The following is an 18,152-nucleotide window of genomic DNA, read 5'->3' as shown; positions in this document are numbered from 1 at the left end:
ATAAAAAAATTTTCCACAGGACAACAGAAGCCCCTTTCACGGTGATGAGGCTTTGAGGCCTTTGCAGAAACTTTATAAGGGAAAGTTGTGCCAAAAGTCTGGGGAAGGTTCCATCTACTTCAAAAAGCCCTTGTTCGATAAAACCTACTAGACTTATCCTATAATAGCACAATCTCTTTTGATTTCCTTGTTTTAATTAAAAATGGAATAAGAGCTGCATACAATCTAGTCCCAGTGCATAGCCAGGTGGTTTATCTTTTAGAGAACGGGGGATGGGGAAGGATACATAGAAGCAATCAGGCTGTGGTGAGAGAGTGGGGGGAGCTTACAGTATGTTTAATTAAGCCCCTCCTGGGGGCTTCCATAGCAGAAATTGGTTTGAGTTGGTATAGAAAAAAGCTTTCATAGTTCTTTTCATTCGTCCTAAGAGAAGTCAGAGAGGCAAGGAAAGGGAGAGCAAGATAGGAAAGAAGTAGCTGCACAGGGAAAGAAGATGGACCTGCTTCTCATTGCTTTAGTTCTGTCAGCCTGGGAGTTCACAGGCAGGGCTGTAGATGTTGCCAGAAATAAAAGCCTGCATGCATTCAGGCCTTGGAACTCCACTAAAGTCAAAACAGCCAAGCAGACTTCCAAGAAGCATGAATATGCAGGGAGCCCCCAGTTCGCTGGAGCAAGGCCCTCCTACAGGTGAGTGCTGACTTTTTCAGATTTGAAGTTCAAAATGACTACTTTTAGGAGGTGATTGTAGAAGCAGTGGCTTAGTAAAAGGGGGGGGGGGCCCTGGGTGCCATGTTGGTAGGGGCGCCAGCACTTCTCCTTCTTTCCGTCCCGCCTCTTCCCATGCCTTCCTTCCATGTGTGCGCCCCTTCCCTCTCCCCCATACCTCTAGTAAATAACGTGCTCTTTGTGACCCCCATTGGCTCTCTCACTGACGTCACTTCTGGGTGCCGCACATAAGAAGTGACGTCGGAGGGAGAGCCAATGGGGTTGCGAGGAGCACATTGTTGACTGCCGTGAGCAACAACTTCAAATAGAGGTACACGTGCGCGGCAGGCAGGATTGGGGAAGGAGAAGGTGGGGTGGAGATTAGGGCAGGGGAGGGCTGCCATCGCCCCAGGCACCTTTCACCCTTGCTATGCCACTGTGCAGAAACCACTGTATATTTGACCATCTCTGGGAAAAAGTAACTAAAGTAGCAAACGCAAAATGTTGAGAATGGCTGATTTTTCATGTAATGGTTCCACAAACAGTCTGAAAAAGTTACATGTTTGAACTTCTGTAACTTTTTTATTTTTTTCATGTAAAATGGATGGGGTTTGGACTTTTGCATTATACATTGTTTACTTGAATAGAATTCATTAAAACAAGTTTTTTTTTGGTGACTTTAGTCAGTTTCCCATAGATGGTCTTACATGTGTAAAAAATGGCAGTTTTGAAAAGGGAAGTATATATGTACTAACACTGTGCTGTGTACAGCTTGTATTGATCAGTCTTTACCATAGACTCCTCTGAATGGCCAAGCACTTTTGAACTCACTCTGAGTTATATTGGCAATTGTATGAGGCTTCTATTCAGTTAACCCTTCTGTAATCTTAGTGTTATCAGTCAGACTCTGTAGTTTTTGAACAACTTTCTTTAATAGCATGAAGAATAAACACTTACTATTGATTACTTCAAGGCAGCTCAACTTTCACAGAATTGTCTCACTCTACCAATCCATCCTAATCAAGGGGAAGCTGGGAGTGTATCCACACACCTTGTGGAAAATAACACTGTGCTCCAGACTATTGCAACCTAAGCTGTATTAGATTGTTAGAAATAAAGGGATGAAAACCTGGTGGGAGAATAATGTTAGACCCAGGTTCTCATACAGCCATGCGGTCTTACAACTATGCTAACTGTTCTCTCTCAGATTGAACAAGAAGGAGGATGGGCTTAAGCTCTGTGGTTGCAGCCTAGCTTTCTGGGAGAAGCAAAGCACTCTGGGGATTTAAGTCCATAAAGCTAGGGTTACCAGATTTTTTGGTAATCCTACATAGAGAACACTTTACTCATACATCTTAGCATAAACAGTTATACTTGTTCTTATACAAGAAACTGAATAAATGCCCAAATAAAATAGGGGCAGAACAAACACTGTGACTAATATGTACAATCAGTGGCAGCAGGAATTCACAGGTAGTTTATTGCTGGGTTAAACTAATATTTTGTATTTTGCACAGTATGTATGCAAACCCGAAAGTCTATTCATGAATGCCTAGTTAGAAACATATAAACATGTTGGCAAATAAATGGTCCATCTAGTCTGCCCATCTGCAGTAACCATTATCTGTTTCTCTCTTTCACATATCCCACATGCCTATCCCAGGCCCTCTTAATAGAAACATAGAAACATGATGGCAGATAAAAGCCAAATGGTCCATCTACGCAGTAACCATTATCTCTTTTTCTCTTTGTCAGAGATTTTATGCATGAGATTGCTTCCTATATATACTTTACATAAGAGACAGACAGAAGGTTCATCATGCCCAGTATCCTGTTACCAACAGTGGCCATTCCAGGTCACAAGTACATGGCAAGTTCCCAAAAGAGCAAAACAGATTTTATACTACTTAAGCAGTGGATTTTCCCAAGTCCATCTTAATAATGGTTTCTGGACTTTTCATTAATTTTACACTTAGAAAGCCTTTCTAAAATTGCCCTCATCGTGTATTAATATGACAACTTTTTTGATCCAGCAGTTTCTTCCTGGCTGATTCCTTGGGCTACTAGTGCCTTAGCCTTTATTCTCAAATACCTGAAAATCATGAACATTCAATCTGGCCACTAGGTGTCACCATTGGGCTAGGACGATGGACCCCCCTACTCTCCAGGGACTGGCAGGGTTTTCTCTGCAGCAGCCCCAGCTAATCTGGGTAGGAGATGACCTGAGTTAACAAAATTTTATCTCAAGTGTGCTATGCAATTCATTAAGATCATTTGCCCCAGAAAGCAGTTAAGTTGCTGTAAGACAAACTATATACTGTATTCCTAAAAACTATAGGAACTAAAACTCATGAGGAGTTGCTAGAAGTGACAGGGTTATAAATGTGTGTATGTGGGAGGAGGGGCTTTCTATACAATTTCTTTATTCCTCCCCCACCTCCTGTTGGATTTCCAGCTAAATTCAAACCAGTCTCTATTGGGCATTACTTCATTTACTAAACTAAACTAAACCTTACTACATTTCACATCATTTTATTTATTAACTGTACAAATTGCCTTATTAAGCTCCAGGTGATATAAAACAAATCATACAACACCATTAGCCTTTTATTTTGCAGATACCTGAGGTATAGTGTTTTGCTTTTTTTATAGCCTTTCCTAGTGCAGCTATTGGAGATTGATAGTCCTTGATTGGGAGCCCTCTGGAACTCAGTATACATGCAGTCTAGTTTTAGCCACTAGGTGTCAGAATAGAGCAAGATTTGATCTTCTTTCCACTAGGGTCATGAGCAGAAACCCCAGGACAGGAGATGCAGCTGGAGGAGAAGGCTGGATCTGAATCAGGGATCCAGGGAGTGAGAGGACAGTTATGACTAGGGATGTGCATCTGTCTGAAACAATACATGAAATGTCTATAACATTTTCCATGTCGTTTGATGTCATTGGCAAAGGAAAATGAGCAAAAGGAATTGTATTTTTTTTTGTGAGTGTGCTGTTAATACTTGCAGTCTTCTGAAAGAGTACACACTGTAGACACATAGGGCACACTTTTCATGAATATTATACATATTTTGCTAACTGTACACTCTTTTGAAAGAGTTCGTGCAAAGAGTATGCAAAAGGTTTGCGAAAGAGCACATACTCTTAATGATGCTGCTCTTCTAAGAACCAAATGAAGGAACCACCCCTCCTCCCCCCAAAAAAACCTCCAAGCATTCCAAGAAATGACAGGACCCAAACATTTACTTGCTCCCTACCGGACTGAGTCTACAAGGCAGAACGGGGATCAGATTGGAGGCCTGTAGGACAGCAGTGGGCAGTAGCTTTCCTTGTGCCCCCCTAAATATGCACCAAAGTCAGAATTTGTAATTATGCTGTCCACAGCCAAAGGACAGTGCCATGTGAAGGCCTGCACAACTTCAGCCTTCGCCAGGCCAGGTTTTCAGGATTTCCCAAGTGAATATGCATGAGATCAATATGCATACAATGGAAGCAGTGCAGGCAAATAGATCTCAAGCAAATTCACTGGGGAAATCCCGAAAACCCGACTGGATTTGGCCCTCGAGGACCGGAGTTGTGCAGGCCTGCAGATGAAGTAGCTTCAGCTTCAGCCCCAGACCCATGTGCTATGTGTACTATATATTTGTGACAGAGGGAAACAGGTCTGTAAATCCCTGCAGTGTGAGGCCAGCAACTGCCCAACTGGTAAACTGCAGACCTTTCCTGGAACATGCTCAGTGGTATAGAAAAGGGGGGGTGGGGTAGGGGCAGTCCACCCTGGGCGCCGTCTTCCTCAGGGCGCTGGCACCCATCCTGCTCTCTGCCCCCCATTCCCACTCCTCCCCCTGCCGTGCATGTCCCTTCCCTTCCCCCGTACCTTTTTAACTTTGGCACAAGCAGCCAGAAACTTACTGCTCATGTTGGCTTCGGCGCTTTCTCTGACATCACTTCCAGGATCCACGCCTAGGAAGTGGCATCAGAGTGAGCGCCAAAGCCAACGCAAGCAGCAAGTTTGTGGCTGTTCACGCTGAAGATAAAAAGGTACGGGAAGGGGTGTGTGGAAGAGGGCGGGAGAGGGGCACTGCTCACCCCCGTTATGCCACTCGACATGCTGTCCATTCTGTACTCTACCAGACCTGTTGGCAGCCCTTAATGGAAGCAATGACTAAGGATCTATTTTCAGAGCCGTTAAGAAACATAAGAGTTGCCATCAAGCCCAGTATCCTGTTTCCAACAGTGGCCAACCCTGGTCACAATTACCTGGCAAGATCTCAAGGAGTAAAACAGATTTTATGCTGCTTATCCTGGGAATGAACAGTGTATTTTCCCAAGCCATCTTAATAATGGCCTATGGACTTCTCTTTTAGGAAATTATCCAAACCTTTTTTAAACCCTGCTAAGCTAAGTTAAGCTAACTGCTAAGCTACATTCTCTGGCAATATATTCCAGAGTTTAATTGCATGTTGAGTGAAGAAATATTTTCTCCGGCTTGTTTTAAATCTACTACTTAGTAGCGTCATCGCATGTCCCCTTAGTCCTAGTATTTTTGGACAAAATAAACAAGCGATTCACTACCTTTCCACTCCACTCATTATTTCACAGACCTCTGTCATAACTCCTCTGAGCTATCTCTTTTCCAAGCTGAAGAGCCCTAGTCATTTTAACCTTTCCTCATAGGGAAGTCATCCCATCCTTTTATCATTTTTGTTGCCCTACTAATCTAATCTAATCTAATCCTTAGGTTTGTATACCGCATCGTATCTTTTCTAATTCCGCTATATCTTTTTTGAGATACGGCAACCAGAATTGCACACAGTATTCGAGGTGCAGCTACACCATGAAGTGATACAAAGGCATTATAATATTTTCATTTTTATTGTTTATTCCTTTCCTGATAACTCTTAACATTCTATTTGCTTTCTTAGCCATTGCTACACTCTGAGCTGAGGGTTCCAACGTATCCTCAACAATGACACTTAGATCCTTTTCCTGTTTTCCTGGGCAGTGACTCCTAACACAGAACGTGGCATCACATATCTATAGTTTGGGTTCCTCTTTCCCACATGCATCACTTTGCACTTGCTCACATTAAACCGCCTTTTTCTAAGCAAACCCCCTTTTTCACAGCTCCAGGCTGTGGTAGAGGTTTCTACCACAGCCTGGAGCGCTAAAGGGCAAATTCTATAAGAAGCGCCCAAAAGTTGGGTGCCGAATTAGGCACCGTTCAGCGTGATTCAAGTAGAATTGGGTACTGTTCAGTGAATCACGCTGAGTGGCACCTATTTTGGAGGCGCCTAATAAATGGGCCAGCTGTAGGCACCACTGAAACTTAGGCGCCCATGCGAGCGCTTAAGCACGCTTAAGAGCAGCAATTCTGTAACAAGGCGCCTAACACGAAGCCACACCCATGCTTAGCATGCATAGAACCTATTTTTTTGAAGGCCGCCTAAATTTTTAGAGGCGCCTTGTTACAGAATCGCTCTTTCTTAATAGGCGCCTAAGTCTCAATTAGTGCTGATTAAAGAGCTTAGTTGAGCTTGTTATTCAATTTAGATAGGCGCCTATCTAGTTGGGTGCCTCCAAAATAGATGCCTAACATTTGGCGCCAGTTACAGAATTTGGGCTTAAATGCTCTGACGCCCATAGAATTCCTATGAGCACCAGAGCAGCATCAGAGTATTTAGTGCCCCAGGCCATGGTAGAAACCTCTACTGCAGCTTAGTAAAAGAGGGCCTACATATCATGTGCTATTTTAATGCCCAGTCTTGCAGTCTCACAAGGTCTTCTTGCAATTTTTCATAGTCCTCTTGCGATTTATCAACTTTGAGCAACTTTGTGATCTCAGTTATTCCCATCTCTAGATAAATATGTTAAAAAGCAGCGGTCCCAGCAGAGACCATGTCCATGATCTGATTTTGGCAGATCGGTGAATATTGGCTAAAAAAATTTGCTGAGACACTACCAATATCCAGGGAATGTGTTGGGTGTATAATCCACCAGCAATTGGGTATGCAGAAGCTGTCGGCCAAGTGGGAGCCCAAACGTTTGAATGCTGACGAGAAATGACATTGAGTGGACACTTCCAAGTTGACTTTGTAGCATTTTCGGCGAGCAGGTGCCAACTTTTAGAAACGACTAGTTACTGTTGATGAAACATGGTTTCACCTCTATGATCCTGAGACAAAGCAATGGCGGCACTCAGGTTCTCCAAGGCCAAGGAAATTCAAGACCCAAAGTCAGCAGAAAAAGTCATGGCCACAGTGTTTTGGGATCAGGAAGGTGTTGTAACGACTGGCTATCTTCCAAGTGGCCTAAAAGTTAATGAAGAATACTACTGTAACTTGCTGTGACGATTAAAGGAAGGACTGAAAAAAAAAGGGAGAGAGAAGCTGCGGAAAGGAGTTCTCTTTTTGCAAGGCAATGCACCTGCTCACAAGGCTGGCAAAACGATGGATGTTTCGATGGAGTTGGGGTTTCAGTGCATAGACCATCCACCCTACTCACCAGATTTGCTCCATCTGACTATTTTCTGTTTCCAAACCTTATAAAGAGTTTGAAAGGGCAACAATTTTTGAGTGATTCGGAGATGATTGCAGCAGTGGAGCAGTATTTCAGTGATCAGGGTTACAGAAACTTCAGACACCATGTGCCAAGTGTGTTGAACTTTGGGGTGAATAGGTGGAATAACTTGTAAGTTTCATGGCATTCCCTTTTTGGTTGGGCTGAGAACTTGAATCTATAAACAAATCTTTTCAACAGACGGAAAAGCAGTCAAACTACAAAACACAATAAATATCTGAATGGACATCATAAGGTATAAGCAAAGACTGAACACATAGACAGATAAGACAGAGTAATAGGCTTTAGAATATAAGGGGAATAATTTAAAGAAAGTTGCATGAATATAATATTAGCTAGGGTAGGAGCAAATAAGAAAGTCCTGCTACAGTGCCTGCAGCCTGTGTTAGTCTTTGAGTGTGTGAGACCAGCAAGTTAATTACTTCTCCCATTAAAAGCTTGGGAGAAGAGCCAAGCTGTCACCTGCTTCCTGAAGTAGAGCATTGAGCCAAGCCTTTCAGGGAGTGCATTCTAGAGTCTGGAGGTTACTCTGGAGAAGACTCGTTGATGGGTGTCACATTGTATGATGTTCTTTGGAGAGCAGATGGTTAGGGATACTCCTTGAGAGAACCATAGTGATTTTGTGGGACAAACAATTTGGCTTTATCCAGATATTATTACGGTTATGCAGACAAGAGGAAACTGTTTTTGGCTATAAGGCAAGAGATTAGAGAGCTGGATGTTACTTTTGTCCTGTGTTACCTGTGCAAGTATTTGGTTACATATTCTGGGATATTCTTTCTATGGGGACAACTGACTTGAAGAAATCTGCACTGGCTCCCCAAAGTGTAAGGCCCCTTGAAATGTGAGGCTCTAAACTGTATTTTGTTTAAGTTTGATGTAAATCTGGCTCTGACTCTGCTCCAGCACACCAATATTCTCTCCTCTAACCTGTTAATCTGCATCCCTGATGGTCCAGCAGCATCAATGGAGGCAGGAGAGCAGCCCCCTCGCTCCTGCCCCTTGCAGTGCCTTCTCAAAATGGCTGCCACAATCTCCCATGGCAGCTTGTGGTACTACAGGAAGTACTGCAAGCTGTTATTTTTGAGTTCTTTTAATACCCTGGGATATATATCATCCAGTCCTGGCGATTTATCACTTTTTAACTTGTCGATTTAGCTTAGTACATCTTCCAGATTCACCGAGATTTCTTTCAGTTCCTCTGCATCATCACCCTTGAAAACCATTTCCGGTTCAGGTAGATCTCTTACATCTTCTTCCATAAATACCGAAGCAAAGAATTCATTCAGTTGTTCCGCTATGGCCTTATCCTCCCTGAGTGCCCCTTTCGTTCCTTGATCATCCAGTGGTCCCATGGATTCCCTTACAAGTTTTCTGCCTCTGATGTACCTGAAAAAGTTGTTATTGTGAGTTTTTGCCTCTTTTGCAAGTTTCTCCTCATATTCTTTCTTAGCTGTCTTTATCAATGCTTCGCATCTAACTTGCCAGTGCTTGTGTTTCTTCCTATTTTCTGTTTAGGGAGAAGCCATTTGTATTGTGTTTCCCAGGCCCAATCAATTTGCAGTGTTGGCACTTATGTTAAGATTGAGTTGTCTAAAATCATGGACAGGCTTGAAACTGGTCTCTTGAAACCAGCTAACGTGGTAGTTGTGTAACTGTTTTTTTCTGCAGCTTTATGTTCATATTTATAGATAAGACAAAGTTTCAAAGTTTATTTAAAATTTGATATATTACCTATACATAGTTTCAAGGCAGTTTATAATTAAAATTAGCATGTAGTCATACAATAAAGTCAAACATTTAATAACAATAAACACAACAAATGACTTACTATCAAAGTTTGAAAATCAATAAAGATTTAAAGATTCAACAGTTGGGTAAGCAGGGAGAACTACAATATTGATTAGAAAAGACTGGGATTTTGATGCCATTTATCACAAATCCCATGGACAGATAGGATCACCAACAAAGATGTTTTTGATCATATAAACCCAGAGTTGTCCCTGGAAGGCAAGATTACCAGACAGAAACTGACCTATTTTGGACATGTGATGAAGGCGAATTCACTAGAGAAGATATCATTCAGATTTGTGGACAGTATTCCAGCAGCCAAGAATCATTTGGATTGCAAGTGCTAATAATATGTCAAATAAAGATTATTGTGTTTCATCTAACTGTAAAGAAGGATGTGATGAACGTGAGATGATAATGGATAGTGAAATTGAATTATTGATTTTCAGAATTTTTGGGACAGTTGACTATATCTTTTGCCAGGAAGTATTAATACATGGGCATTCGAAGATCATATGTGCTAAAGTGCCATCATTTTGATTATAATGCCAGCAAAATTCGGTATTGGCAATGTTCGCTCTCCACTTTTTAACCGGAGTCCATATTGCCCTGTTGGCTAGGAAATATAGAGATTGAGATAGGCTAACTGATTGTGTAGGTCTGTTGACTTTATGCCAAAAGCATTCTCAGTCTACAATTTGATCAGTAATTTCCAGATCTTGTTCCCAAACTTTTATAAGACCAAGATGTGCATGAAAAGAGAAATTATTAATGATTTTGTAGCTGGGTGAGACAAACTTGCCTTCCATTTAAAATGTTTTACTTAGATCATAGATAGAAGATGTTTCTTGCAAGTTATCAATGCAGTTGTGTAACTGTTAACACTACCATTCCTTTTGGTTACTCCAGGGGCCAGCATACAGAGAGGCTAAGAAAGAGCCAGAGGTGATGCCAGTGAATGAGGAGAGGACCAAAGAGCCGAGCAGAAGGAAGCAGGATAGAAATAAACAAGGGAGCAGATGGGCCCGGTGATGATGATGATAGAGATGATTGCCCTTTTGATTCTGATGTGAGGGAACTGCTCACCCAGGGCTCAGAGTCTCACATGCCATCACTGCCCCCTGCCTAGGGTTACCAGATTTTACTCTGGTAAAATCTAGACCCATGGCCCTGCCCCAAGCCCACCCAGTTCCACACAACCCCGCCCTGTCACGCCCCATTCCACCCCAGCCCTGTCCTCCAGCCCCACCCTCTCAACCTGTTCTCATCCTCAGGACTGTGTCAGGAGGGCATCTGCCCATGCCCAGATGCAACGCAATATCGTCACATGCAAAATGCCTGGTTTTGAAAAGCTGTCCGGACATCTGGTAACCCTATCCCTGTCTGTATCCTCTCTGAGTTCACCATTGTGTTCCTCAGTGCAGCGCCTCAGACAGGAGATTTTTACGCCTGTTCAGTTCGATTTTGTTTATTTTATCGAATCTGTTTTTTTGATACTCTACATACCAACATCCTGGACTCCTGAAGAAGAAGTGTTTTTCGAAACACTGACCGTGTCAGGTTCGGTCCACACGTATACAAGGCCCAGTTTTTGGATATGTTTATTTTATCTAAGCCACATACGTTTTTATGATTTTTAATTATTTTATTGAATAAATTCCTGCACCTTGTACATTTCCCTGCAGTTCTGTTTTGGTTTTTTGGGGACAAAGCTGAGGCATCTGGCCCTATTTGCAAGACCCCAGCATCAGAGCTCGGTTCTTGGCAGGTATAGTGTATAAGAGGCAGGGCCATAGTGAGGGTGAGAGGCGCCCGGGGCGGTAGCACCCTTCCCCTCATCTCCGCCCACTGCTCCCCCCAGCCACGCGTGCACCCCCCTTCCCTCCCCCGTACCTCTAGCTGTTCATCTCCATGAGCAACAAGAACTTCAACATGCTCCTCACGACCCCATTGGCTCTCCCTCTGACCTCACTTCTAATGAATGGCAACTGGAAGTGAGGTCAGTGGGAGAGACGACGTGGTCGTGAGGAGCACGTTGAAGTTATTGCTCACGATAGTGAACAACTAGAGGTATGGGGGAAGGACTGGAAGAGGCAGGGGGCAGAGAGGAGGAGGGGTGCCAGCGACCCCACCAACATGGCGCCCGGGGCAGGCCGCTCCCCTCTTACTATGCTACTGACAAGAGGTGGGGATGGAGAGGGACAGTGTTAGCATTTGATGGAGTCACATCTGGAAAGAAAAATCTCTAATGTCCTACATTATTTTCACCAGCAAGAACTACACATCTCCCTCCGTATTCACGGTTTCAGCAATCGCAGTGTCGATTATTCGTTGTTTTTAGCTTGCTAGCCCCTCCCCCCCAAATTAAGCCAGCTCGCATAGAGAAATTGCTGAATCCCAGCACTTTCTTCACCTTGTTTTGCCTCTCCTTCAGGAACAGGCCAGGTCTCCCACCGTATTATTTGCGGTTTCACCATATTCACGATGGTTTTTAATAGAAAACAGCGAATAACATATGAAAAAGGTATTCGCTGTTTTTCTGTACTTGCGGTTTTGTTAATCCCCCTATTGCAGCGAATACGGAGGGAGAAGTGTAGTTGAGCCAGGGCTTGCATGAGGGATGAATCCTACTGCTTTTAAAAAAGGACAAGTAGAACTGCCAACTCCCCCACCCCAACCAGTTGTTCCTGTTTTCTAATCTTCCGCCTCCATATTCCGTTTATGCTCCAATGCGATTGCCTGACCGTTCTGTGAGCCCTTGAACTAGCCCCCCCACCCCACCCTGCATTTGTCCATAGCCAGCATTAATACTAACGCTTAGAAAGATGTGATGTGCAAATGTCTAGTGGCAATGATAAGTACAGTAATTGCTTGCCAGGAAAGGCAAGCTGCTGGAAAGGAGCAGTGATGATAAGTTAAACGTGGCATTCCTCTTTTGAAGGCTTTCTCCCACCTTGGTCTCTCCCTTTCAGAAAATGAGATTCCCAAGCTGCCTGCTGACACTTTCAAAACACTGCCTAACCTGGAATGGCTTGATCTCAGCGAGAACAAGCTGTCGGATGCTGGCCTGCCCCTACACGTTTTCAGGGTAAGTGTGGCCACGCTGGCTTTGCAGTACCTAAGAGATGGTGGGGAGAGAGAGGAGTGTTGAGTGCTTTGCTCTAGAAATAGCTTCCAAGCCTCTATCAGTGTGTGTGTGTGTGTGTAGAGGTTGCAGGACAGAGGCTGTTGAAAGGCAGCAATGAAAGGGAGAGGCAGACAATGAAAGGGTAGACAGGGATGCAAGAATGCTACTGGCTTTACCCACAGAGCTCTGGACACAGGCCCATGTAGGCCCTGTCTCTCTTGGTCAGTCTGCCTTTTCCAGGCTGCTGTTAACTCTTCACTGCAACCTACAGGCCACTTAGTGCTTTCTCAGGGAGAGTGGACACAGGCCTGGTAGCACACCAGTCAAATCAATGGAAAGAGACATTCCTTTGAACTGCTTTCCTGCCACTTGTTACCCTCCCCCCCACCCCACACACACACACGTTTACTACTGTATGAAGCTATACATAATGTAGAAGTTATATATGCATTTTGGGGCCAGTCTTTTTGCCTAGCAATTCATTACTTGTGCTACTATGTGAGAGAGAGGAGCTCCATTCCAGGCTGTGGCCTAGTTCTTCAAGAACTGGACTCTACTCCTGGCTGGAACTGACACAAAATGAGAGTTAAATAAATCCCTATTTCCCCCATGGGCATGAGATGAAATTCTACTGCTCAATTTTTTTCCTCTACAGAACTTGACCAAGTCAAAGAGACTTAACCTAGATGGGAACCATTTAACTGCAATCCCACCGCTCCCACAATCGCTGCAGGAGCTGAAAATGAATGACAACAACATCCGGGGATTGCATCAATACAGCTTCCAAGGTAAGGAGGATTACTTTTTCTATGAACCAGGAGACAATTACTGTGTAGACTGAGGGGACCAGTTTATACTGGAACCAAGGGGTTCCTTTCTCCAATAATTGAGGAGTAAGTTATTAAGCTCTCATATGAGGTTGATATTCAAACAGGATTTAACCAGATGGGAAAGCATTTACCCAGCTAAATCTCACTGATCTGTTCTGCTATAAGGGCAAAACACAGGATTGGTGGAACTGATGATCTGGATGAAAGTGCTTTATTAAGAGTCCAAGCAAAGTTCAATTCACCAAATCACATAATATTAGATGGGACAAATCAACCTTGTTTGGGATTTGTCTCTATCTTCCTTTCCTTTTAGTTTTTTTTAGGGAAGCATTACACTGATCCCTTTACATTTCACATTTAGTCCTTATGCCAGCTTTCATGCACACCAGATTTCATATGCTGTATTTTTTTTGCTCCATAAGACGCACCAGACCATAAGACACACCCTAGATTTAGAGTAGAAAAACAAGAAAAAAACCCATTCTGAACCAAATTGTATACTACTATATACCAGGTTCTGCACCCAACCCCACACTCCTTACCAGGCTCTGCACCCTGTCACTCCTCCCTACCAAGCTCTGCACCCTGTCTCCCCTTCCCTGCCTGGTTATTCCTTTCATTTTTCATATACACACTATATACATAGCAGATATAAATTCTCAAAACTGACACATTTTGATCACTAAATTGAAAATAAAATCATTTTTCCTACCTTTGTTGTCTGGTGATTTCATGAGTCTCCTTCCTTCCTTCCTTTCTTCACTCAGGCCCAACAATTATCCCTTTCTATTCCCTCCCTCCCATGTCCTGAGTTTGTGCCCCCTCACTGCTTTCCAGCCTTTGTACTTTATCCTCCCTCCCTCCCATGTCCCAAGTTCGTGCCCCCTCAACTTCACTGCCTTCCAGCTTTGTTCTTCGTCCTCTCTCCCATGTCCCGAGTTCGTGCCTTCTCCCCCTCACAGCCTTCTAGCCTTTGTCCTTCGTCCACCCTGCCGCGCCAAAGCCTGCTTACCCTTAACCTTACCCAACCTTAAGTTTTGAGAATCTGGCCCTGAGTGTGGATTCTGGAATGCCCACAACAATGCGTTACACTTATCTGCCACAGAGTGCCAATTGTCATGCTAATAAAGTTTCCTGAATTTGAATCTCCCAAGTTGGAACAGAAAACATAGTATATTTCATATTTTAGCAGTTACCATGAAAAACAAAAACAGCTTCCATCTTCTGACTTGCAAACTGGGCAATCAAGATCTCCCAGTCAAGGGATGGCTCAAAATGTTATGGCATCCTGGATCCACTTCTGTTTTGACACCCATGTCCCGGGCCCAGACTCACTCTGTTTTAGCACCTCCCATGCTTTGCATCCCCAGGCCTGTTCCCTTCTCCCTTCTCTGATGCTAATACCAGGTCCTGACAAGACGCAGCTTCATAGGCCAGCTGCCGCGAAGAGGGAAGTCCAGCATTAGTATCAAGCAGCAGCATTAGGACTTGAAAGGACCTTCTTCCTCTGTAGCTGATTTTGATGCTGGGGCTAGTCCTCCCTCCTCACAGCAGCTAGCCTATGAAGTCACATCCTATCAGGACCGGGCAGCAGTATTGAAGGAGGAAAGAGGAGGAGAGTGTCTAAACCACTTTTCTTTACTTCCACCTTGTCAGGTTCGCTAGTGGCCCCCCCCAATATTAGGTGGTAGGGGTTAAGTGAGAGGCGCCATGACAAACGCCAGGTCCCAAGTTCAGTTCCCTCACAGATGACTCACCAGGAAGTAGAATCAAAGAGGCACAGCCAGAGGTGATTGCATAAAGAATATATTATAGAAATAGTCTTACAGAAAAGCAATATTCTGAAGCATTACAATGAAGCATTACAATTAAGTAGAGAGCAAAGCAGTTTCCCTGCCTTACATAGTTCAGAGACAAAGAGAGTCTGAAGTTCTAGGGAGAGCCAGAGAGAGAGAGAAAGAAAGAAAGGACAAGAGAGCCAAGAGATAGATAGATAGATTGATAGAGCAGAGAGGAGGCTTTTATACCTTGGAATCTTATTCTGAATATAGAAACTATTGTATGTCCCAGTATCTTTCTGTTTAGAATTTGTAAACTGTTTGAAACAATGATTAATTTAATTGATAAAGGAGGGTGTGACACTTGCAGGCATGGAGATGGGATTAGTCTCTGGCTTCTTTGTCCCATTCAAGCAGCCTATCTTCTTGATCTGTGCACCTGGACCCATTGTCCTAAGCACCCTCTTAATCAGACATTAACACCTTTTAGCTAGTCATGATTCAATCAGGGCTACTTAAAACAGTTTCCCTGCCCTCAGGGTCTATCTGCATTCACATGCCAGAGTCAGATTGATATAATTTCCCATAGGCCTTCGCTGACATAAGTAATGCCAACTAAAAATGCTGAATGGTAGCGATAGCTATGCTGACACACCTTACCCAACCTTGCCACCGATTCCTCCTCCTCTGCTCCCAGTCTGCTGCCGCCACTCCAGGAAGGTAAGGGCCAGCATGCAGCAATTGCATGTCGCTGGCCTACAAGCCTTCCCCCGATGTTAGAACTAGCCCTTCCCTTCCCTTCTTGGAGTTGCAGTGTAGTGGCGGGGAGCAACGGTGGCAGACAGGCGGGCGGGGAGTAGCAGTGGGGGTGGAGAGCAGTCAGCCCACGTACCCCCAATGAGTGGGGCATTTTAAAAAGGTACGATGGGGTGGGTAGGGGTGTTTAAAAAAAGTTACCTTTGCTTCATAACACGCACCAAAATTTCCACCCAATTTTGGGTGGAAAAAAAGTGTGTCTTATGAAGCGAAAAATACGGTAATTTCATTATTTAAGGACCCTGAGGAAGGCTTGTATTAAACAAGAACCACGTTCGGTCCTATAGTTATTCATATCAAGTTTCCTGGTTGATTTGTACTATCTATACCAGTGTCTCACAAACTGTGAGCCCCGGCACAATGGTGTGCCACAAAGAGATTCCGGATGTGCAGCGAGAGATTCCAGAATTTTATTTTTAAAATTCCCATCATAAGAAATAATTCATAAAATAAATATACACTAGAATAGATGACATGCACATCATGTACACAAGAATCTGTCACTGCCAGCGCCTCGCCTCCCCCCGGGTGTAACTCTGTAAATGTTCACCAGCACAAGCAGAATCTTCCACCTGCTGGTCACGCCAGCCTCTGCTCCCTTCTGATGTCACTTCTTTTCACAGGACCTGGACGTGACATCAGAAGGGAGCCAAGGGTGGAAGATGCTGCTCAGGAATAAAAAGATGAAGCTTTCCGGGGGCGGGACTGGGGGCAGACCTGGGGTGGAACAAGGTGGGGCTGGGGTCCGCATGGACCCACCCAACATGTGCATTGTCATCAGCAGAGGCATTATCTCCTGGGTCAGATCATCGACCTATACCTCAATGTTCCTCGACACAAGCCGACACTCCTCATAGAAACATAGAAAACATAGAACATAACGGCAGAAAAGGGCCACGGCCCATCTAGTCTGCCCTAACTAACTCCATGAAGAGATCCCACATGCCAATCCCATCTTTTCTTAAAATCTGGCACGCTGCTGGCCTCAATTACCTGTTGTGGAAGATTATTCCAGCGATCAACCACCCTTTCGGTGAAGAAATATTTTCTGGTGTCGCCATGAAATTTCCCACCCCTGATTTTCAACGGATGCCCTCTTGTTTCCGTGGGTCCTTTAAGGAAAAAGAGATCCTCTTCCACCTTGATACGGCCTGTGACATATTTGAATGTCTCGATCATGTCTCCCCTCTCTCTGCGTTCCTCGAGTGAGTACAGCTGCAACTTACCCAGTCGTTCCTCATACGGGAGATCCTTGAGACCTGAGACCATCCTGGTGGCCATTCGCTGAACCGACTCAACTCTCCGCACATCTTTTTGATAATGCGGCCTCCAGAATTGTACACAGTATTCCAGTATTCCTCTCGATGCACTCCCTGATTCACCTACCAGGGTGAGTGACTACGATGACTCTAGCGCAGATATTTCCATCCATTCAGATGAAGATTTGTCAGAATACGCAGCAGAAGAATCCTATGGTATACCTTCTGATTTTTTTTCTCCTCCTCAATGACACGTCTCTGCCAGAAAGTATATCTTTTACTGGCTTTCTTAGTCAGATGAGCCAGGCTATGGCCATCAACATGGAAACAGAGGTGGAACCTTGCTCTGAGCTTTTTGATCTCCTTATTATGAAGCAGCACCAAACAAATGCATTAAAGCACTGGCTCCCAACCAGCCAGTCGAGTTTTCAAGATATCCCTAATGAATATGCATGAGAGAGATTTGCATACCTGTCACTTCCATTATATGCAAATCTCTCTCATGCATATTCATTAGGGATATCTTGAAAACCCAAATGGCTGGTGGTCCCCCAGGACAGGGTTGGGAACCACTGTATTAAAGTACCTTTGCACGGGGTCATGAAGAATACTTTAAGAACTGAGAGGACCCCCCTCGCAATCCAGGTAGCTTCTAAAAAGATAGACACCATGTATAAAATATGAAAGTGTCCAGGATCTGAACAAACTCCAACACCATTCATTAGCTGTGAAATCTGCCCTTAAGTGTTCATGTAGCTCACTATCTTACATTTCTGTTCCTCCAGGCAGAGAGGCCAGGACATTAGACTTTTTTGCCAAACACATTTTCTAATCCTGTATGCTTATCAATAGAATTATGGCTTACCAACTTTACACGTCCATTTATTTTAAATCCTTACTTAAACAACTCTCAGAATTTGAGGAATTCCTCTTCCAGACAAACTAAAACGGTCAATTATCTAAGAATGTGTTCACAATGAGAAAGTATATAGCTAGAGGAATTTATTTATTATTTACTTATTTAAAAAATTTATATTCCGCCTATCAACTAGACGGATTACAAATGAACGCACATAAAATGAGACCTACAAAAAGTACAAATTCAACTAAAAACATACTAAAATACAAACTCAGTAAAAATAAATTCAACAAATAAAAAGATCCTAGGATGCAATTGATGTTTCTTCTAGAACATCTGCAGTTGCAATTGCAATGCGCCATTTAGCCTAGAAAATTCAGTTCAAGAATGCCTTTCGAATGTTCCTTG

General features: G+C 43.7%; 1 protein-coding gene across 1 annotated transcript in view; it reads left to right on the top strand.

The window, feature by feature from the left end:
• The first annotated feature begins 638 nt into the window (after window positions 1-638).
• The window catches only part of LOC117368146 (extracellular matrix protein 2), a 99,139-nt gene continuing 81,625 nt past the window's right edge, over window positions 639-18,152 (top strand). The window contains exons 1-3 of the mRNA XM_033961513.1: window positions 639-687; window positions 12,048-12,163; window positions 12,858-12,990. Coding sequence (XP_033817404.1) covers window positions 639-687; window positions 12,048-12,163; window positions 12,858-12,990 — 298 coding nt within the window. The remainder of the gene's footprint in view (window positions 688-12,047; window positions 12,164-12,857; window positions 12,991-18,152) is intronic.

This window comes from Geotrypetes seraphini, chromosome 1, assembly GCF_902459505.1.
Source record: "Geotrypetes seraphini chromosome 1, aGeoSer1.1, whole genome shotgun sequence".
NCBI lineage: Eukaryota > Metazoa > Chordata > Amphibia > Gymnophiona > Dermophiidae > Geotrypetes > Geotrypetes seraphini.
The sequence above is the reverse complement of the archived record's forward strand: the minus strand, read 5'-3'. Positions and strand labels throughout refer to the sequence as shown.